The sequence below is a fragment of the Pezoporus flaviventris genome, unplaced genomic scaffold (genome assembly GCF_033815535.1).
Source record: "Pezoporus flaviventris isolate CSIRO_AGI_PZ_B2104156 unplaced genomic scaffold, CSIRO_AGI_Pfla_v1 ptg000011l, whole genome shotgun sequence".
NCBI classification, from domain to species: Eukaryota; Metazoa; Chordata; class Aves; order Psittaciformes; family Psittacidae; genus Pezoporus; species Pezoporus flaviventris.
Window position 1 is genome coordinate 1,323,798 of NW_026892559.1, and position 22,182 is coordinate 1,345,979.

The following is a 22,182-nucleotide window of genomic DNA, read 5'->3' on the forward strand; positions in this document are numbered from 1 at the left end:
TCAAACCTGGTTGATTCTTTGACTCTATGAAATGTCCTGAGCCTGCAGTCACTGTCCTTTAAACCTGAGAAAAATTGCAGTGTGGCTCTGCCTGCAGCTTCCTTGAGAGTGCCATGGAATGAGGTCTGCACTCAGAGTGGCATAAATGACTGAGTTTGGTTCACTAGGGTGTTTGCTTGTGTTTGATGCCCTGTGTTTCAGTTCCCCTGCAGAAATCCCTTGTTGTCCCTCAGTAGGGGCCAGCACAGTGAGGCCCCAGACTAGGTACTGCTCTACTGTTTCTGTAGGATCCACTGTGTCAACCAGACCTAGCCCAAGGCAAACACACAAAAAGACAGTGCTTGAGAGGCTGGTGTCCGCACACCTCATTATACAGTGACAAGTCAGCTAACATAAGGTCCTCTATACAAGAGCTGTACAAATGTGGTGGCACAAGGGGAGGAAAGGGATCCTGAGCTGACCGACAGCCCGTGCTCTCAATGTTGAAAATGGCTTGTAACTTAAATGGGGCAGGAGCTAACAGCATGCGCCAAAACAACCGCTGTGGCATCACCCTGAGCACACGCTTAAATGGACAAAGATAATGTACCACTTTACCAGAACAAGAACAGTTTTACTTTCATGGTTGGAGCAATCACAACCAGCAAGCCGGGAGGAAGGTGATGTGAACAGAGATAGTCACTTCTGCCTTTATTGACTCGAAGGAAATTGTGACAGCAAGTGTGTTTTAGATGTATTGCCTCTCTTCATCTCTTCTTTCTGAGGTGTGCTGAGCACACACAGCTCTGAATGCTTTCCCGGGAAGCCAGGGATGTTCAGGAGCCATCAGAAACAGGCTAATGAGCTTGGAGTGAAAAGAGAGAATTATCACTGTAACCTGAAACCTGGCTTGCCTACTAGGAGACAGCATCACCCAAGGTTATTCTGTCTGCTCCTGAGTGCCACAAACACGGCAGAAAAATGCTATCCTCTTTTTAGACAGATTAGCTTCCCTTTGCATTCTGATTCATAAAGAACTGAATTGAGGACCTAACTATGAAAACAACAGCATTCCCAGCTATCCTTCCAACACACAAACAGCAGTAAAATGTTCCCTATGAAACACTCCCTCTGCCAGAAGACAAAGATCATAGTTCAATGTTTCCTAGTACAGGTGTTTCCTAGATAGATGACGGAAAGGGCAAGTGTTCAGATTAAAGTTTTACCTTTTTTAATCTCTATTCTGTACCCTTTGGCACCCACCTCTTTGCTCTCTAATATTTATGACAACAGTGCTCAGTAATGTGCTTTGCAGGTTGATTTGTAGATGCTTTATCAGAACTGGGTAAACACAGCCCTTAAAAACAGCTTACAAGCAAGGACACTGAGGTAGCAGGTAGCAGAGTCTCGCCTCTAACCCACAGGGCAAATCAACAGCAGAAAATGAACCAAGATGCTTTTTGTCTATTTGGCTTCCAAACCAATTCCAAACAGATTTAATCACCTTATTGTTTCCAAGGGTGTCCCAGTGATCTCACATTTCAGGAAAGCAGCATGAGTTTCCCCATATGGATTTAAATGTATCTCTTATGGAAAAAAAACCACAATGCTAACAGGATTTGTCCAGAATTCCCCGGGATGCTCTCGTTTCAGCAAAGAAAAGCCCCGCGGTATCAGTCCTAACCCAAAATCGAACAGAAAAGCAATACATTCACAGCTCTTGAGGAGCTGAAGGAACAAGAAACCAAACCCAGCAGCTGAGACAAATCAACAGCCCGTGGTACCGGGGGCGTAAGCCATACTTTTCTGACACTTTCACAGGAGAGTGTGAGTCAAGGCAACTGCTGCCAGTCATCCTGTGGGACAGCAGCGGATCCCCAGGGCTTGGCCACATCACAGAGGTTGAACGGTATCTTCAGAAGGCATTTTAGACCAGTTCTGGAACCGCGACCTGAGCAGAACAGCGCTCTGATTTGCTGCCTCTCTGTGCTGGGGTTAGGATTTGTGTGTGCTGAGCTGTTTAGCTAACTCAGGTTAAAGTAACGGTGAGAACGCTTTAGCCTGAGAAATTAAGGCCTGTAGGAGAATCTGAACTTGAATCCAGCAACTTAAACCAAGCCACTCAATGGCTGCTTTATTCATCCAGATGCTGATGCCTGCAGCAACAGCCCAGTTCGCACTGACAAGCTGTCCACAGAGGTCGCTAGGGTCTGGCTCCTCGACATCTTAACGGCACCAGCACAAAGTTGTCTCTCTGGGGTAAACAATCATAGAATCACAGAACAGTTCAGGTTGGAAGGGACCTTCGAAGCTCATCTGGTCCAACCTCCTGCAATGACCAGGGACATCTTCAACTAGATCATGTTGCCCAGAACTATGTCCAGCCTGGCCTTGAATGTCTGCAGGGATGGTTCTGGATGGCCAGATGGGGCCCTGCCTCGCTTTTGGTACCAAGTTCAAAGTCATTGTGCACTAAGAGCAAGGGACATGTATGGGGATGAGGAGGAGTGGGATGGGATGGGATGGGATGGGATGGGATGGGATGGGATGGGATGGGATGGGATGGGATGGGATGGGATGGAATGGGATGGGATGGGTGAAAGAAGCAAAGTCCAACCAACACTCACTTTGGTGATAGGTGAGCTGCTATTACTAATATAGGAAAAAGGGTAGGAAGCCAGGGGGAATTTAAAGAAGAAAAGACTGAAGAACAGATTTCTTTGCAATGTGGGAAGGCTGGCAGTAAGTCATAGTAACAGTAACTATGAAAGACTTGGCTATTTCAGTTCTGCCGACTGCTTTATTACAAACAAGCTGTTAACACAGTCCATCTTAAGGCTGTAGAAGTACTTCCAACGTATAAAACCCCATCTGAAGGCCAAGAAAGTCACAATGAAATGGCTGAGACAAAAATTTCCTGAGTTGGGGTTGTGTCTCAGGCTACATTTGTTTGGGAACACTCAGCCAAAACTGGTTTAATCCCTTTCTAACGGCTAACATCGCTCTTAGAAACCCATTGTTTATGCGACCTCCTCCTAACCCATTAGAAAAATTTCTGGCGATATTTCCCTTTCTCAGTTTCATGCTTTGAAGCATTGCACCCGGAATTTGGCAGGAGGCAGCTTTCTGTTAGGAAGACACATTGCACCAGCTCTCAAACTGTGCTCAAACTTGGCCGCGTTACAAGCACTTGAGAACCCGCTTTGCGTGCGCTTGATGCAGTTCTCAGTTTTTCAGCTCAGATTCCCCAGAGACGTCTGAAGGGAGCAGGTGGTGGTTACTGCTGGCTGCTGGAGGCTGGCAAGGTAAATGACAAGCGTGAAGCTGGGCTCCTCCACGCTCCCCTTGCCCCTTTCCAGCACTGAAGTGGTTGGGATGGGGGGGGGCATCCAAGTGAAGGCAAACCAGGCAAAAGATAATGGGTGGGATGAAGTAAGGAGGTGAAGTAAGGACCAAAAATGCCTGAGACTAGGTGGGAGAAAGTGGAACAAGAGCAGTGGGCTGCATGCTGACCATTTTTGTTGTTCCCAGAGGTTTTGCTGCTCCAGAATGAAACATTGCTGAGGTTTGGATCCATCTGATGGTGCTAAGAGGAAAGAAGTCACCCTGCTGGGATTTGGATGAAAGGTTTCTGAAAGCTCAAGGAAATATTCATATTATGGGACCAGTGCCTCCTGGCTGGCTCCAGCATCGAAGAGGGAGAGAAGGAAGAGTGTTTCTTTGGCCATTGAAGGATTTCCACCACATTTCTGCAAAGGAACAAGTATGTGATGCTGGGAAAACAGCAGTTTTCATAAGCCGGAAGACAGGCTGACGAAGTTGGGGCTGTTCAGCCTGGAGAAGAGAAGGCTGCGTGGAGACCTCATAGCAGCCTCCCAGTATCTGAAGGGGGCCTATAGGGATGCTGGAGAGGGACTCTTCATTAGAGACTGTAGTGATAGGACAAGGGGTAACGGGCTAAAACTTAAACAGGGGAAGTTTAGGTTGGATATAAGGAGGAAATTCTTTCCTGTTAGGGTGATGAGGCACTGGAATGGGTTGCCCAGGGAGGTTGTGAATGCTCCATCCCTGGCAGTGTTCAAGACCAGGCTGGACAAGGCCTTGGGTGATATGATTTAGCATGGGGTGTCCCTGCCCACGGCAGGGGGGTTGGAACTGGATGATCTTAGGGTCCTTTCCGGCTCTTCTATGATTCTATGATTCTGTAACAGGCACTAATCTGTGACCTTCGTGTCTGGGGTGCCTACAACCCCAGCCAACCAGGAGCTGGGCACAGGTGCTGGACAACTCTGTGTGCAGCTTCTAGGGTTTTCCTATTAGGTACCATCACTTAGGAGGTGATTTGCTCTTACATCTCCATTTTCTCCATTGGAGACACCTCAGAGGGATGCTGTGAGTACAAAAGACTGCCTGCTCTGAACCCATGCAGTCACTGATGATCCCTGTGGCAAAGCCCAACAAAAACACCCTTACAGGGAGGGCGTGAACAGCAGGTGGCAAAATAGGCTTTGAAACCAAATACTGTAATTAAAACAGGTTTAGTAGATGATTATCCTCAATCCTATGCACTGAATAAAGGGAGAGTCCTTCAGAAAGAAAAAAATACCATGAGATCATAATTAAAAGTGACCTTATGGAACATACAGACTAAAAGGCTCAATTAAAATTGCGCAGGCAGCTTGTGCATTACCTTACTTCTGGATGCTGCATTTTGCAGTATTACTAAAGGTCTTTTTTCTTAAAGCTGTCCTTCCGTTTGTATTGCAGGTTCTCCAGTCAAAGAATGGCGATGTCTGCATACAACTGTTGTAACCTCACTTAGCTCACCTCTTAACTGACTGTGCACAGTCAAAAGGTGCACAGTGGGGCTGCAGGCAGCTAAAATCAGTATGGATGGATTTGGAGGGGCTTTTTCCTGCCTTGAAAATCACTCAAAATATTGCTTTATTGAAAAGAAACACAGATGAACATCCCTCACTCTTCAGAAGGAGAATTACCCTTTTCTCTTTCTCTCTCTCAGACAATTTGATGTCTGTTGTTTCTTTGCTTGCTTTGAAAACTGTTCTTTTGAAATTACTTAAGCTGCAGCGCTTTCTCCAGTCCTCTGCAGGAATGGCAGTCCTTTGGCAGTCCCTTGGCAGTCCATGCTACTAGCCGAAAGCGGAGGAGCTGTCTAGTCTGCAGCCTGAAGGGGGTAGAGGAAAAGATCATTTACCCAGAGACCTTTAGAAAGGTTTAAATTGTGTGTGTGCATTTCTCAGGTTACAGCTTTGTCACCTCACATCAAGGCTGAGCCACAAGATGAAAAGCAGCTGAAGAGTTACTCATCTGGTCGTCTTCCAGGGTGATGTTCATTAAAAGCAAATCCACTTCCCAAATTCCAATCAACCATCCTCTTATAGCCTGGAGGTGAGTGATTGGAGTCAGACAGCCTTTGGCTCTAGCCAAGATAGGCAGAATGGGAAGAACCCAGGTGGATATTTTTCAGCTGAAGTTCGTAACGGTGGAGCTCACAATAAATTGAAATGGGCAGGGTAACATCCTCTTACCAGTGGGGTGGCCAGCAAATGTCCACTGATGTTCTTGGGACTACATTTCCCACCTTTTCACTTGTCATCTGAGTGCATGGGTCATGAAAAACAGTGTGAGAGGAACCCCTTGATCACCTTTTAGCATTCAGGCATCTCCAGCTCCAGACAGACAGTCCCCTGAGTACAGGACTGCTGCAGCTCTGCAGCTCTGCCTCCTAAGAGCTCACAGCAGAGGTGTTCAAAATGTGGTGGGTACTCAAAAGCCAACAGACTGAGCTGCAGACATAATTTGGCTCTTGTTAGCTTTCCCAGGCTGTGCTTCCTAAGAGCTCACTCTGTCCCATCATCCAGGCCATTAATAAGTATGTTAAACTTCATCAGCCCCACTATGGATACGTAAGAGATGTCACTAGTGACCAGCCACCACGTGGACTCTGTACCCCTGATCCCACTTCTTTGAGCCCCCCCCCTTTGAGTTTGAACAATCATCCACCCACTTTATGGTGTACCTTGCCAGTCTGTATCTCACTGATTTAGCTACCAGGATGCTATGAGAGATGGTACTAAAGGCTTTGCCAAAGTCAAATTAATAAATCACATGCATGGCTTTCATGTTTTGTGAAGGCTGCCCTTGAAGAACAACCAACTTCGCTGGGCCCCTTTGCTCTCCGAGGCAGCTTTCTTTGGGATCCTGCTAAGCAGAACCCTGAATAAGGTGAAATCTCCTTTCCTGAAGGCAAGAGCAGTAAAATGCTCTTTGTCCTGCTGACGTCTTGCAGGATTTAATATTTCAGGTTTCATGGCTGGTGCTGGCAAACTTACCCTTGACCACCATGTCCCAGAACAATTCTTCCTTGTCTGTGAACAGCAAACACAGCAGAACACCTCCCCTCGTTGTTTTGATTGCCTGTGTCAAGAAATTGTCTTCAGCACACTCCAGAAACCACCTGGATTGTTCCTGACCATACAGCTGCTCCAGCTAGAGTACACCCCTGACTCAGTCCTAATGCCTGTGACTGTATGAGATGACTCTACTGACTTCCTCCCCTTGATCAAGTAGCCTGTAGTGACTCACACAACATTGCCTGTGTTGCTTTGCCTCCTTCTCCTTGCACTCAGCTGGCTCATCACCTGTCCCCTGGCAAAGCTCTGGGCACTCCTCTGCATAAAGCACAGCTGCTCCTCACCCTTTCCAGCCTGCGTTTCCTGAAGAGACCGCGTCCATCTACGGCGGCTCTTCACTCATGTGAACTATCTCATCATGTCTCTCTAACCCAAATGAAATCACTATCCTGCTGTTGGGGGTGGAAGGGGGAGGCTGGTAATTCCCCTGGTTGTTTCCCATGCTGCATATGTTTGTTTACAGGTAGTTGAGAGGAACCCTTAGTCATGATGCTTTCACAAGGGACATGCAGGATCATGCTGTAGAGACTCCAGCGAGGGGACCTGAGGGGAGCCCTGCAGAGATCATGAGCATTCAGGTGCCTCTTTGGGCAAGGGGTGTTTGGAGGCCCTGGCTGCATACCAGAGCTGGCTGCACAGGCTTTGCAGGTGCATCACTTCACAGTCTGAGCTCTCCATCACTGCTGCAGCAATTGCTCCATTAGGAGCTTTTCTCTGAACACACTGAGATCACAGATCAAACTGTGATGGGTTTACTGCTTCGTTTTAGCTAGAACTAACTGTTATAAGAGTGAGCTTTATTGATCTCAGATGGCAGAGATGCCAGCAGCACACAGCTGTGCTGCTTTAGGAAATACTTTGGCTGTCTCCATAACTGTGTTTGCATTACTGCTGCCCCAAAGGCTGGAAACACGAGGCTTCTTGCAATACATGTGCTTTCTCCCTTGTAGCTGAGCAGTATACTACAAAAATGAAGGCCATTGTGCTGACTGACATTCGGAGTTGGATAAAGATTGTTATTGCCAGAAACATAAAGGACCTTTAAAGTCTCAGGTCACCATTTCAGGCCGATTTCTGTGACAAGTGCTTTCTGTAACAGAAAGCTTGACCTAACTTGAGCTTTCTCAGGTTCCAACGGAACAAATCCTCAGCCCTGCAAACAGAAATCTGGGGAATCTGTGCTTTGGAACTGCTTCTCCCATGACTCATCTGTACAAACAAGGCGGCGACACAGATTTAAACAGTCAAAATCACCCCACGAGAATGCAGCAAGACTGGGTCGCTTGTTGTGATCCCACCTCGGCTGTGGGAGAGGGCACCCAAGCGCATGGACCTCACTCAGCCCTGCCCCATGCAGGGCAACACTGCAGGAACTGCCACCGGCAGGAACAAAGAGGCCTCTGAGCTCTGGCTTTGGAGGAGGAGGAAGAGGAGGCACGGCCCTCCCCAAAGGCTGAGTTGAGCAGAGGAGGAGCTATGGGTTTGAGCCAAGTCCCACATTCAGAGTCCAGCAACTGCAGGGAGAAGGGAGAACAGAGGAGAGGAAAGGAGAGGAGAGGACAGAAACAGTCTTGGGTCAAAGGAGGAAGACCAAGGAGCAGACAGGCTATGAAATGGCATTGCTCCTGTGGCTGGGGTCCCAGCTGTCATCCTGCTGGAGCAACTTCTCTATCCTGGGAGTTTTTCTAACAGTCTTTACCTTACTTTTTGACTTCATGAAGCGCAGGAGGAAGTGGAGCCGTTACCCGCCGGGCCCAACGTCACTGCCGTTCATTGGGACCATGCTGTGCATTGACTTCCACAACCCCCACCGCTCCTTCAACCAGGTCAGTGCTGACCCCCATGATGAAGCGCCGCTCACACAACCATGGGTCCAGGTGGGGTGGGGATGCCCTGCACAAAGCTGAAGGACAATGCCCTCTCCAAAGCCCAGGGCAAAGCATGTCACTACCTAAGGACTGACCTGGCTCATACAGATAAATAGATAATCACACACCAGCGTCCATCTCCTGCTCTCTTCATGAGCTCAGTGGGAGATGCTGTCGTGCCCCCAGTGACAGACAGTGCTTGCTCTGCCGTAAAGCTGGCCACCAACTTAAAACGTGGGCAGATGTGGGTGCAAGGGAACGGGGAGATGTACAAACAAGGGAAGACAATCTGTGGGCTGGGGATGTGGCTGCAGGAATGGCAGACTTTCCTGAGAGTTACTTAAGCTCACTTACAGGCGTACAACAGCTTCAGTTAAAGGGATCAGCTTGCAGGATTTGCCCCAGCAGCGATGCCCAAACTCTCGGTCGTGTTCCTATTGAAAGTCAGGGCTTAGCTTTCCTCAAAGGAAAAGCAGAGCACAGCTTGAAGCTGATAAACTATGGGGGTTTCGTGCTTCAGTCTGCAAACTCTAAAGACCTTTTTTCTAGGAAGGCATCGTTCAACTGTCTGTCCAAAATCTGCCAAATGGAGACTAAATATAGCATTTGTATTATTTCCATGCACATAGTCCAAAAGATTACTGCTTTCAAATCACGTCACGTTAGGGTCATGCTCACCACAATCTCTTGACCACTAATCACTTTTAATGATGTATTTTAAGTGCCAGTAAAGTGCTAATTCCCTTTCCAACCCCACTGCAAATACGGTCTTAAGTACTTCAGCTCCTTGCATCGCTACAGTGCAGAAATAAAGACACTCAGCTTTTTAACTAAAAGAAAAAAAAAAAAAAAAGAAGACAGGAAAAGAAGAGAAAGAAAACAGAGCACACTCTGTGGGCCATTGCTACTACTGCACTGTCTTCCAACAACACACTCCCGAGTGCTTTGTTCAGTGTTGCTGACTAGCAGGGGAGCTTTGACCTGCCTTCCCAGGAGTCTATGACCAGTCAAAGGGCTTGTCTACTCTGAGGGGACTTAGCTCCATGGCAAGCTCCTACAGTGAAGTGTATGGCTGACACACTTACCTGTGCAGCCATCCTGCTGTCGGCACTATGTCTCTTACAGATCACAACAGGCACAGGCTGTGTGCCAGTTACCAGTCCTACCACGTGTATGCTCCTTTTAGGGAGAAAGTTGACCTGAATTCCAGTGTGGAATTGCCTCTTCCAGCCATGTTTCTGGGAACCATGTTCTGGGTAGATCTTTTAGAAACAAATGCGTATTAAAAAAAATACAATACCTATCAGCTTATCATCAATATTTCCTTTTAGCAGAAGCAGACCAACTCAAAACTTGTCTTTCCCATCAAAATAAATAAGAGTATTAGGAAATAACTCCTTGCAGAGCATGCAGCCTTTGAAAATCCTCATAAAGGTCCTTGACCTTGTGTTGTCAGACAAAGTCCAAAAGACTTGCTTAATGGTCACAGCAGCAGCTTGGCCAGGATAGGTGTATTCTATAACTTTGTGCTCACAGAGCATTGATCCCTGCTTCAGCTGCTGTTTGGCACTGCTCTGAGCTGTTGCACTACAAAGACAAAGGTTAAAGATCAGCTGAAGGTCTCCTAATAAAAGCATGTCAAAAACCAGTAGAAAGTAAAGGCTCTAAGGAAGAATATGGTGATACTTTTGATGTTACATTCAGCTCTTTTTCAGGGACGTACTTTTTTATCTTGGCAGCTTCACAAGAAGTTTGGAAACATCTTCAATCTCCAGAACTGCTGGACCAACATGGTAGTACTGAACGGGTATAAAACAGTGAAGGAAGCCCTGGTCCACAGATCAGAGGACTTTGCTGACCGGCCGTACTTGCCGATGTACGAACATCTGGGCTACGGAGAAAAATCTGAAGGCAAGTCCCTTGGAAATGGACATTCTCTGCTGGCACTAGCACAGGGAGGACTGGGTAGATGGAAGGTTTCCTCAGTACGGTGCCACCTTCTCTTGTCCCTCTGGTCAGCCTCCTTGTGTGTCTGCCACGCTTTGGTGGCAACAAAATCACATTTGATAAAAAGGGGCTCCCCTTAGTGGCTGTAGTACAGCTCCAGGCACTAGCACACACCTCTGCAGCAGTGCTGGGACACTATCAGTACTACAACTTTCCTGCCAGCTTTGGAGCTGGTAGCTCCCAACATGCAGTGGTTAGTGCTTGTGCTCACGCACTGTATGTGTGTGTGTAATCGTCACAAGAAAAGAAGGTAACTTTTTCCCAAGACAGAGCATTATCCAGCATTCATCCTCGGCTGATGTGCAGCGGCATAAGCTCACACAAGCTAAGGATGTAATGCCGAAAGGTTTTGCGGAAAGATTCCTTTATCCTTAGCAGTACTTGCTCTCACTGAATGCCCTCTCCACCTTCACTAGCCATACACAACGCATGTGAAGGTGCAGTAACCTGATTTATAACTGCTGTATGAACAAGCTGTACAAGATCAGACCCTTTAATTTATCCACACAGACCTATACCTCCAAAGTCACATTTGCTATTCTCTAGTGAACTTTGCTTCATGTGCAGGTCAGAGCTCCTGACATTTCTTCCTCATCCATAATTCCAGGGATTGTTGTAGCAAGATACGGGCATGTCTGGAAGGAGCTAAGGAAATTCACACTCTCTACCTTGAGGAACTTTGGGATGGGAAAGAAATCCTTGGAGGAGCGAGTGATGGAGGAAGCTCGATTTCTGTGTGCTGCAGTTAATGCTGAAGGAGGTTTGTCACATCCAGAAGGATGAAGAAATCATAGAAAAAGGCAATGCAGTGATGCAGAGAGAGAAGTAATACTACAGCCACTCTTGTTTGCAAGCAGTGATCTCATAGAATCATAGAATAGTTAGAGCTGGAAAGGACCTTAAGATCATCTAGTTCCACCCCCCCCCTGCCATGGACAGGGACATCTCCCACTAAACCATGCCACCCAAGGCTCAATCCAACCTGGGTCAATCTCTTCCTAAGCACATGCAGTGTTTCTAGTCTATAAGCATTAGGGACCTGCTTTACCTGGAAGCCACTGCTAATTTGCGCAGTAGGGCTACTGTAACACTAATCCATTTGAAACAGGAAACAAATAGGAAATAAATAGATATAAAGAGGTAAAATACATAATTATTCCTAGAGCTGTGTAACTATTACCTTTATGAAGTTCAGTGGAACATACTGATATTATCACATGCAATAGAAGTGCAGCTGAAAGTTTTCACAGTGCATCACCCGTCACCTGGACACAAAGCAAAGGTAATCTGTCAAGTCACAGAACTACCCTGCAACTCAGCTTTTTGAGGAGTTTGCTCCTCTAAACAAGGATCAACCAAATCGTAGAAGGAGATGAGAAGATCTTCACTTAGTAGTATGATGCATTTGTACTTGCAGTGGCCTGGGGGCTTTTTCTCTAGAAGGCCTAAAGAAGGCATTTGTGTATTCCCGTGGCTGACAGCTGAGGTCCAACAGCTTGGTGTTCTTAGCTTCATTGCTTGGTCTCCATTTCCATTTTTAGGCCATCCTTTTGATTTACGTTTTCTCGTCAATAATGCTGTCTGCAACGTGATCTGCACCACCATCTATGGAGAGCGCTTCGACTATGGTGACGAGACATTCAAGAAGCTGTTACATTTGTTTGAAAACTTCCTGAGTGAAGAAACTGGATTCCTGCCTCAGGTAAACCAAGACCACAGTATGTTCTGTAAGAAGCTGCCCTTTGTTGCTTGTGCTTTCATTATTATTCTTTCTGTATCACATAATATCTTCTCTCTCTTTGGTTCTGACACCTCAGCTTCTTAACGTGGTGCCCATTTTGTTGCGTATCCCTGGAGTGCCACAGAAAGTCTTTCGAGGGCAAAAAGCATTCATGGACTTCATAGACGTGCTCATAGATAAGCACATGAAGACCTGGAACCCTGCTGACATCCGAGATTTCACTGATGCGTTTTTAAAGGAAATGGAGAAGGTAAGGTGATGCCAGCAGACCCTCAGGTTCTGGGGCAATTCTTCTGCCTATTTAAGCTCATTGATAGAAACTGACTTTCCTCATAAAACTGTATAAACCCTCTTACTATTTCCTATCTTTTAATTCCATGTTTTATCTTGAGAAGATGTTAACTTCTTCATGCTGTAACCTGCTTTATTAAGAGGCCATATTATCTGGTGATGCTTGTTCTGCCTTCACATTCCCCTCAGAGTCTAACAACTCCCTTTTTTTTCCAGCCCACAGCACTTTGAAGGCATTTGAAAGGCAATGATTGAGAATTTACTTATATTTCCAAGTTTGCACCAGGGAACAGGTGAACATGCAAGGTTCTGGGTACGTCAGTGCTTTGATGATTGACTGACCCAAAACTGGTTACAAAACTGCAACAACAAACCGGCTTTTTGCCCATTCGGCAGCCTGTTTTTAAAACAAGTTATGACTTGGAAAGACAGCGTCTCCTCTGAGATGTGTGTCTTTGAATTGCTTGCTAAGACCTAGCTCCCTACAGATCAGATGAAGGGAAATCTGAACCTTACTGAAATTAAAAGGAGTCTTTCCCTTGATTCAATCAGGCATGAAGTCAGTATGACAACAAAGGCACTTGCATCAGCCCATCCATCCACAATATGTTTCTACATATGCATTCACTAAATTTCAAGTGCCAGATGACCAATAGTAGCAAATTCAGTCTGCAAATTGCTTCCACCATCCAAGTCCTCAGTCTGGACTGCTGCTCTGCATAACAAACCCTGCTGTGCTGTGGGTGCTGGGCACCTCCCGTCCATGCACAGGCAGAGCAATGTGACCTACGTTAGTTACTCTGCATTGAGCAGTAGTGCTTGTGGGTGGACATAAGCCTGACCATGTTGCCTCTTGTCATTAAGGTCCCCTGATCAGTCAGTCTGATAAATCCTACTGGCTTACCTTGGGTCAGCCCCACAGCTCCCTTGCCAGAGATCTTTTACTGGAGTAACAGCTGAGTCTTAAATGCCTTATTAATTGCTACCCATATTACAACAGCATCAAAATATACAGAATAACTTAACAGAAGCTAGTCCCTCGGAAAAGAAAGAATAAAGAGGATTAGGAAAGACAAGCAGATGAACTCATGCAGAGAGCTTGTCATATCTCATATGCTAACAAATTTGAGCTCAATTAGCATTTGGATGACAGACCAGTTTTGCTGAAATTGGTGTTGCAGGCTTAATAGGCAGTAATAATACCCTGATCTTTTTTCTTTTTTTTTTAATTGTAAGAAAATAGCAGGGCAGAAGCAGATAATCTGTAATGCACAGCTATAGAGAACCTCCTCAAGATACTGCCCATTTTGCATTTGCCACATCAATGCAGCCTCCTCTCTACTGTGTGAGTTTTATGATCTGATCAAACCTCAATAACTGTGTTCCACCTCCTCTGGGGGAGGATCTCATGGCAAGTGGGGGGGGGTTGCTGCTGTCTGTCTGAGTTGAGAGCACAAGGCATTCACTTCTGTCCTGAAGGCAAGCATAGCTTTCATCTCTCAGGATACACGAGATGGCTGATGACCTTCAAATACAGGAGGTAACACGGTTAGTGAAGTACCTCAGTCACACAGAGACTATGGTCTGTATTGTGCTCTATGCCTCCAGTGAACTTCTTGGTCAGCAAAAATGGACCTAGTGTTTCTCAGTACTTCTCTGGAACAATGGTCTTCTCACCCAGCTAGCACCCTAGTTCCTATCACACACTTGTTTGCCCTCCACAGGGTGAGGAGGCTGAAAAGAGTGGTTTCAACTATAACAACCTTCGTCTGGTGACCGCAGACTTGTTTGCAGCTGGTTCTGAGACCACCTCCACCACTCTCCGGTGGGCACTACTGTACATGCTTCTCCACCCGGAAATACAAAGTAAGTCAGAAGACAAGCAGAGGTATGGCGTTTTCCCTTCAAACCTCATGTTTCTGTGGGAGACTGAACATGTGTCCATGGTTTGGAGCTCTTGCAATGAGGAGCAGCTTTGGTGATTGTTGGTCTAGCAGAAACAAGGAGAAACACTTCCCAAACATAGCTGTTCTGGCAGGGACAGGTGGCAGGGGAGAAGCCCTCATAAAAAGGCTGCAGTTGGAAGGGCAAGTTCACTCTAGCCTTCATACTGAAGGCTACTTGGGGACTTTCAGTGGCCAGAGTACTCTTTTTCCAGTATTTGGGATAGATGCTAATCTTGTTTAATTTTCTACTGCCACGTGCCCAGGTACCCTTTCAGCTGCATAGAGAAGGGGTAGGGTAGCACATCAAGTGACAAGACCTTTATTAAAGACACTGTGCACAAAGAATAGTTATACAGATGGCTCTGAGCAACTGAAAAGAAATGCATTCCCCTCTAGCTTCTCTTGCTTTCTCTAATTGCATGTCCGGCTTTCAATCAGTGTCTACAGTCTCATGCTGCCAGCCTTCCTACAGCTCATACCAGTCCCTTCTGTTTACGTAAAGACATTCTAATTCCATAGCTGCTTTGATTCCAGGTAAGGTCCAAGCAGAGATTGATAAAGTGATTGGCAGAGAGCAATCACCCACTATGAAGGACCAAGTGAGCATGCCCTACACCAATGCTGTGATCCATGAAACGCAACGCCTGGGGGACATTGTTCCTATTGGACTACCTCACATGACGTACCGTGACACGGAATTGCAAGGCTTCTTCATTCCCAAGGTGACTGTGACCAGATAGGCAATGCAGCATCCTCTCTCCCTGTGCAGATCAGGCATGCAGTGTGGGTGACCCCACACAACTCTGCAGCAGTGCACTTCCAGACCCAAAGTAGAATCACTGGTGAGCACTGAAATAGGGCATTTTGAAATGCTAAATCCAGGCAGATGGTCACATTTGTGCTCTAGGTTTGAGCTGGTTATGTGGGAACTCAGCTGCAGTGGCAGCTCAGTGCAGAGGTTTGCTTTCCTCTTGATGAGCTGTGATATTCACTCTCTGTGTCGGAGGGAGAAAGTAAAAGAGCCTAACAGGCTCACTGCAGGCACATGGCACCAGCTTACTGGCTTTCCTAAGATGGTAGTAGTTAAAACTCTAATCTCTGAAGCTATTCAAATTCCACTGGCATTCAGTCTACTGCCACTGTGCCGGGCAGCTGCCCTGGCAGTAATGCAAGCCTGGGATTTTATTTTTAGCCTTGCAATATCTCCTCTGGTTTAGAACATTGACACGTGAAACAAGAAAGCTTTGCAATTTCCTATGGCCCCTGTGAATGGTGGGCTTTGAAGTCAGTCAGTCAGCTTTTTCTCTCTGGCTGCACAAGTAGTCCAGGAGGATCTGATAAGCGGACACTGTTTCCACTGTGTAACCATAAAATTGATATTTGCATGCAATGGCCTTTGTAAAGATACCAACTGCTGAAGTTCAGAGCATAGGGCAGGCATCACACCTCACTGGAAAAGTGCCCTGCCTTATCTCTGTTTAAATAAGATACTGAGGAGGAGATTGGTGCTGTGTTCTGAGGCATCAAATAATGGTTGCTATTAGATGGGAGAAACAGACTAAAGGGGGATCAGCACGGATCCACGGTGTCAAGATAAAGCTGCTGTTCTCACATAACTTATTTCCTCTTGTGGAGGAGTGCAGGGGACGACAATCATCACCAACTTGTCTTCCGTGCTGAAGGATGAGGCAGTCTGGGAGAAGCCAAACGAGTTCTACCCTGAACACTTTCTGGATGCAAATGGGCGGTTTGTGAAGCCAGAGGCCTTCCTGCCTTTCTCAGCAGGTAAATCTGAGGGGAGGATCCAGCTGGAAGCCAGAGGCACAGCAGGAGGAGTGATCTGTTGCTCCTGCCACAGTTCCAGTGTGGTCTAATATCCTCTTTCACGGACACTTTTCTACTCCTCCCTCTCTTGCAGGTCGCCGTGTCTGCCTTGGGGAACAGCTGGCCAGGATGGAACTCTTTATCTTCTTTACCACGCTCCTGCAGAAATTCACCTTTGTGCTCCCCAAAGACCAGCCCAGGCCACGGGAGGATGGTCACTTTGCCCTCACGAGCTCCCCATACCCATTCCTGGTACAAGCTATCCCAAGATAAATGTGCACCGTTCTCCTTTCACTCACACACCTCCACAGTGTTAACTGCATCAGGAAGGTTGCAGGTCTAGGGCAGGAACATGCCAGGTTCCACTCAAAACCTCTCTAATTCCAGACCTGGGTCTTGAATGGGACAGCCATAGCAAGTTATGAATTATGATCAAATCTGCAAGTACATATATGCCTCATTAGCCAGCTCTGCTGTACTTTGGGCTCTCATCAGTTGCAGAAGCACTTCACCGAGTGCACACCTACTGAAAGAATTATTCGTCTTGAATTAGTTTATTGAAAAAAAAAAACCAAGGGTATCCTGGGTAAAACACAACCGTGGGGTCTTGCTAATTCTAGGAACAAAAAACAACCTTGGAAATATCTCTAAGGTCCTCCCGGCCTGTGCTCCTCCTTGCTAGCCCCACTGCATACCCAGCCGCACTGCCTCCCATGAGGTGCTGTCCCACAGCAGCATGTGCCTCTGCCTGGTGCCCAGGAGAGTCCAGTTGTAGATTTCAGAGCTACCTTTCCTCCTGCAATATTAACGACAAATTGTTTTGCAAGGTGTTAAGATATGGGGATGATTAGATCAGTAGCTGCTTTTTAACCACATGGCTGACATGACCATAGCATAAATGAGCATCTGTGCGTAATCACTGGTAAAAGAAAATCTCTGAAACTGAGGGCACATTTCACACATTCATATCTATATTTCTAATAGTAATTTTGGAAGCTATGAAAATAATTGATTTATGCAAATGCTTATTAATCTTGCTGTTAAAGAGTTTTACTTTGCAGGAAGTGCCCATTTATGCTTTTTCATCTACAAGCTAGTCTGAAAGAATAAAAGTCATCTAGAAAGTCGTCTTTCTCACCCCTCCTCTTTGGGGTTGTCTCACAGTCCTGCTATACACCTGCCTTGGCTATTCGCTTGACATTTCTCCTCTTACAGTCAGCACTCGATATGTTTCTTTCAAGATCCTTTCAGTTTTCCTCTTCTGGTTGGCTCAATGACACCGCACTGAACACGTTCGGGTTTATGGCTACCAGCACACACATAAATGTTTTTAAAGAGAAAGTTTCATAGAGTTTTGGAACAGTTTGGGTTGGAAGGGACCTTAAAGATCATCTAGTTCCAATCCCCTGCCACGGGGGGTTCATGAACTACACTTCAAACAGAAAGGTTTCCAGCACCCACGTATTTGGACAAACCGTGTGGCTATACGAAGAGTAAGGACTGTCTTTCTAGCATGCAAGAACGCACTGAAAGTCAACCTTCGTGTGCAAACGTTAGCTGGTGTGGTGTTTTGGAAGGCAAACGGGGACAAAGACACCGTTGCACAACACAGATCTAGCACCGATAATGGGGAAGCGGAAAGCAAGTTCTCCAAGCCAAACACGGCCGTACAAGCCACCCGGCTGGTGCGGGGCTGGGAGCAGGTAGGACGGATACGAGAAGGGGGTTGCTGTGAGTACGGGGCGCCTGCTGAGGAGCGCTCTTCTGCCTCCCGTCATCCTGCAGGTGACCCGCACGGCCTGCGGCAGTCCTGCACAGTCCCCTCCTCCAGGGAGCCTGACCCGGCCGGCGAGAAGCCTTGCGAGGCTACCCCCGCCCCTCCTCGTACCGATCCCCGCGCCCGCCTCCCCTACCTCCGACACCCCTCACCTCCCGGCTCCCCTCACGGGTCCCACCGGGCGGCGCTCACCCAACCGCCCCGGGAGGCGGGACACACAGCGGACCCGCCCACCCGGCCTGGTCCTGGGCCGCGCAGCCAGCAGTGATTGGCGTTCCTTCTGGCCAATGGGATGAGAGACTGCCGGCCCAAAAGGCTTGAGTGGCAGAGCAGCGGGCCAGTAGGAAGTCGCCGTCCCGGTGCGCGATCCTATCGGCAGCGGGGAGGGGGCGGGATGCGCCGTTCCGAGGGTCGCTGCGGAGGCGGTGTCTGCAACAAGATGGCGGTAGCGGGCAAAGGCGCGGCGGCCGCCTTGGTGAAGCCGATCTTCAGCCGGGACCTGCGCGAGGCGAAGCGGAGAGTGAGAGAACTGTACCGGGCCTGGTACCGAGAGGTGCCCAGCACCGGTGAGGGGCGCATGCGCGGGCGGGAGCGACAGCTCAAGGTCGTAACGGCCACCCCGTGGTGTTCTTAAAGGGCCCGTCGGTGGTGCTGGTACCGTCGGGGGTGAGGGGTCCCCTCGGTGCCCTTTCCCCGCTGCGTGTGGGACAAGGGGACGTGGTTGTTTGCGGCCTGAAAGCGGCTGCTGGGTTGTGGGGCCCCAGCTGGCCCGCTTGCCTCCACTGCCGGAGGTCTGGGCAGGAAACCCCCCTCTCCTCATTCCTTACGTGTCATTCGGTTTTCCTAGCCAAACAAAAGAGAAATTAAGCTGTAACGTTACAGAACGGGGGTGTGTGGCATGACTGCCTGCTTCCTTAAAACTGCACTGGGACTCGTACTATGGCTGTTGTTCATGTGCCTTAATCGTATTAAGCTGGCGGACATTGCAAGAGCCAATGACTGTGTAGTGTTTCATACGGCCGAGTTGCATGCTGTCAGTGAAAAATAATGAAAAGTAATACAGATAGCCTGTGTGGGTGTTGTGTTTTTCGTAGTACACCTGTACCAGCTGGACATCACGGTGAAACAGGGGCGTAACAAGGTGCGAGAGATGTTCATGAAGAATGCCCACGTTACAGACCCACGGGTGGTAGACATGCTGGTTATTAAGGTACAAACAAGTTATTCCCTTTTTGTTGAAGCAGCATAGAATGTGAAAGGCCATAATTAATGTGGTGGAGGAGAGGGACAGTTTTATTTCAGCTTGTGCTAAGGAGGAGTTGTCTCTTGCAGTCCAAATTGGTTTATCTCTGTCAACAAACCTGTTGATAAGGGATCAGGCCGCTTTTTAGCGTGCAGATGGGTAGGGTCTTAGCTCGCATAAGTCAGAGATGCTAGAATGGGGATTTTTGTCACACAGTGTACTGGCTCTTCCAGACTGCAGATACTTAAAAGTGTATGCAAGCAAAACAGTAGTTTAAATACCAAATTTGTTGTCAGTTTGTTGTGGGTTTTTTGGGTTAGCATATATTTTCTAGTTGGGTTGGGGTTGGGTTTTTTTTGAAAACAATGGCAAAGAAAGGGGAGAAAGATGCTGCTAGCTAGTTTATGATTAAATATGACCTTTCTACTCTCTACAGTACTTCCTTATGTTGGGATGTGGTTTTCTTCACCAATGCTGAAACATCCATTAAAGTTTCAGTACTTGGCTTTGGGTGGCAGAACACCCCACCTTTGTAACGCATCTGGTCATGTCTCAGGCCTAAGAGGCCTGTCTGGTTCAATGTAATAATCAGCATGCCAAGAGTAGGGCAAGAGTTCAAAACAGATCTCTGCAGTTCTAATGCATTAGAAGGCTTTCAGTCGAGGACTGCTGGGCTCACCTGTTGCATTTCTTGCACTTAAGAGATAGTCTGGATTTACATGAGTAAAAAATTCTGGAAAGAAAACCCTAGATAATATTATAGGTGACAATTCCAGGCAGTCTCATTTTGCCCCATGCTGCCTTGCCATCCTCTGAAACCAGTACAGTAATTCCTAGACCAGAGTCAGGAAGAAGTTATGTTTGATATCTCTGTGGTAGAGATAGCAGTGCAAAGCACTTAGCAGCAGTTTTGCTTGGTTTCACAACTAACTGGCCACTACTAAAAAAATTAGAGGTGCACGAAAGTTGGGAATGTGGTGTAGAATTTTATGGGGGTGCCAGTCATGAGAGAAACATGAGAAGTTCTAAGAAGGTTCCCTTGCCTATTCCACAGGGCTGGGAAGCTGCACTGTAGAGACAAGCGACTTGTTAGTACAAGACATGAAGCTGTACAGTCACAAGGCAGGAACAATATATATATTTGTGTCACAGCATAGGTGATGCAGGCTGCCTTTAGGAGTACAGAACTGTTGATGTAGCTATCTCAAGGGTGTTTCTAAGTGCATTCAAATACCTTTCATAGTGCTGTATAGTTAGATTTGGGCTCTAATTGAGAATTAGTCTAAAATTATTTTGTCTGTATGCAGGGAAAAATGGAACTTCAAGAAACCATCAATGTATGGAAGCAAAGAACTCACATCATGAGGTATTTCCACGAGACAGAAACCCCACAACCTAAAGACTTTCTTTCCAAATTCTATGCAGGCCACAATCCCTGAGAGATCGACTCTTGTGTCCTCCTGCCTTGTATTATAAATAAAGTTCTATGCACTAGAAAATAAAAAATCCAAACAGAGAGATCGTATAGCATGTTAGGAGCCTAATGACTAACTGAATCCAGCATGTGTGCAATTTGTTATGATCTGTATGAAGAGCTGTGATTTCCTAGTTTTGCCCGTGTGTATTTCCAGTAGATGGAGTTTGTCCCATCACTTGCTCTGGAGTGTTTGCTGAGTCACCAGAACGCATCCTGGCTGTGGGGCTTTCTGTTTAGCCTGCAGCCCTGTGTGTAAGCCTCAGCCCCATGGAAGAAAGAGTGGGTCTTAAGAAAAGCCAGTGTAGTTGCAGAAGTATTCTCATGCTTGAGGCCCATCTGTATTTATACAGTGTTATGCAATTTCATGCTATTACTGTGTTGACCTTGAGTTTTTTAATTGGACATTAGTCTCTCTTTACTTCCTCACAGAGAATGGCATAAAATCCAATAGGCAAATACAACCATTTGTGCAATAAAAAGATCAACAATTTCCCTGCTGTAAAGTGAAATTACCTGGAAAAACGGGAATCTGCACTGTTGCCTATAATAGGGAGGCTCTATTAGAACTTCTGAGGCTTTGCAGAAGGTGGTGTCCTATCACCTTAATTGAATCAGGAATCACTAGCTCTGTTTTGAGAAGGGTAAGGACAATTTGTTTTCTCACCAGTCAGAACAGGTTTTCAGGAGGTAACTCGTGCTGGAGCTCCCCCGTGCGTGATCAGCACTGAATCTTTGTAGTATGCTCAAACTTCTTTTCATCTATGGCCAAGTAATGGGGCATTCTTCCCCATCTGCGGCCTGTAAAGCAGCACTCCTCAGGGATGTGTATGTCGGGGCTTTGGTGTTTTTAAAGACAGGATTGACATGGTCAGGAAGGGCCAGGAGAGATGGTAGGGTAAAATAGTGATAAGGAATTTGGCAGTATAGAAAAAAGGAGCAGGGCCATATTTAGCTCACAGGAACAGATGAACTGGAGCAACCCTTCTCAGGCAGTTTTGCGGGATGAAGGGGGCAACTTGAACAGTGGTGACTCAAGAACCTGCCAGCTGCCTTCAGCTCTTAGGTTACAGTTCACTTAGATTGCAGCCTCCCTTTCTCTCAGTAGCTACAGTTACAGAGCGAACATGGAAAGCAGGGTGAAGTAAAAAGGGAGCAAATGTGGCCGTTGGAACTATACACGGTGCTAATGTGTGCAACATTAGAAGAAACTTTTTAACATTACATGAATACTGAAGGGAAAAGTGGGCATTGGAGAGAAGAGGCAAGATGTAGCGATAGACACTGGGGTAATGCTGGCTTGGGGGAAAAAAATAATTTTTTCCTAACCTCTCAAGGTATTTGAGAAAACAGATGGTCTGATGTGACTGAAGTTACTCTACACATGCCCTAATTGTAGAAAAGACCTTTTAAAGTCTACTATGCAAGGATTTAATTAGAGTAGTAAATATGAAGAGTTGAAGTTTATAGCCTGTTCAGAAAAGAAATATAATAGGGCTCGTACAGAACTAAGTAGCGAACTGCCAAGGAAATAGTAGGAATTTGGAGTCAGTGTTCAGAGATTCTCACTGTTCAGAGATTAAATGCTGTAAGACATC

The 22,182-nt window shown here is 46.8% G+C and overlaps 2 protein-coding genes across 2 annotated transcripts; both read left to right on the forward strand.

Annotated features, from left to right (window-relative positions):
- The first annotated feature begins 7,924 nt into the window (after positions 1-7,924).
- Positions 7,925-17,169, forward strand: LOC133267939 (cytochrome P450 2D14). Its single transcript, XM_061450668.1, has 9 exons — positions 7,925-8,239; positions 10,021-10,192; positions 10,896-11,048; positions 11,830-11,990; positions 12,106-12,279; positions 14,045-14,186; positions 14,801-14,988; positions 15,910-16,051; positions 16,185-17,169. Exons 1-9 carry the CDS (start codon positions 8,027-8,029, stop codon positions 16,361-16,363), a joined length of 1,524 nt encoding a protein of 507 aa, XP_061306652.1. The 5' UTR covers positions 7,925-8,026; the 3' UTR covers positions 16,364-17,169.
- Positions 17,170-18,257: 1,088 nt separating this feature from the next.
- NDUFA6 (NADH:ubiquinone oxidoreductase subunit A6) lies at positions 18,258-20,640 on the forward strand. Its single transcript, XM_061450669.1, has 3 exons — positions 18,258-18,433; positions 18,962-19,077; positions 20,418-20,640. The coding sequence occupies exons 1-3, from the start codon at positions 18,262-18,264 to the stop codon at positions 20,547-20,549; spliced, it is 420 nt and encodes a 139-aa protein (XP_061306653.1). The 5' UTR covers positions 18,258-18,261; the 3' UTR covers positions 20,550-20,640.
- Positions 20,641-22,182: the final 1,542 nt, after the last annotated feature.

Coding starts and splice junctions, on each gene's coding strand:
- LOC133267939 (XM_061450668.1), top strand. CDS start 8,027: ATGGCATTGCTCCTGTGGCTGGGGTCCCAGCTGTCATCCTGCTGGAGC. Junction 10,193..10,895: donor CTACGGAGAAAAATCTGAAG/GCAAGTCCCTTG, acceptor CCATAATTCCAG/GGATTGTTGTAGCAAGATAC. Junction 11,991..12,105: donor AAACTGGATTCCTGCCTCAG/GTAAACCAAGAC, acceptor CTGACACCTCAG/CTTCTTAACGTGGTGCCCAT.
- NDUFA6 (XM_061450669.1), top strand. CDS start 18,262: ATGCGCCGTTCCGAGGGTCGCTGCGGAGGCGGTGTCTGCAACAAGATG. Junction 18,434..18,961: donor CCGAGAGGTGCCCAGCACCG/GTGAGGGGCGCA, acceptor TGTTTTTCGTAG/TACACCTGTACCAGCTGGAC. Junction 19,078..20,417: donor TAGACATGCTGGTTATTAAG/GTACAAACAAGT, acceptor GTCTGTATGCAG/GGAAAAATGGAACTTCAAGA.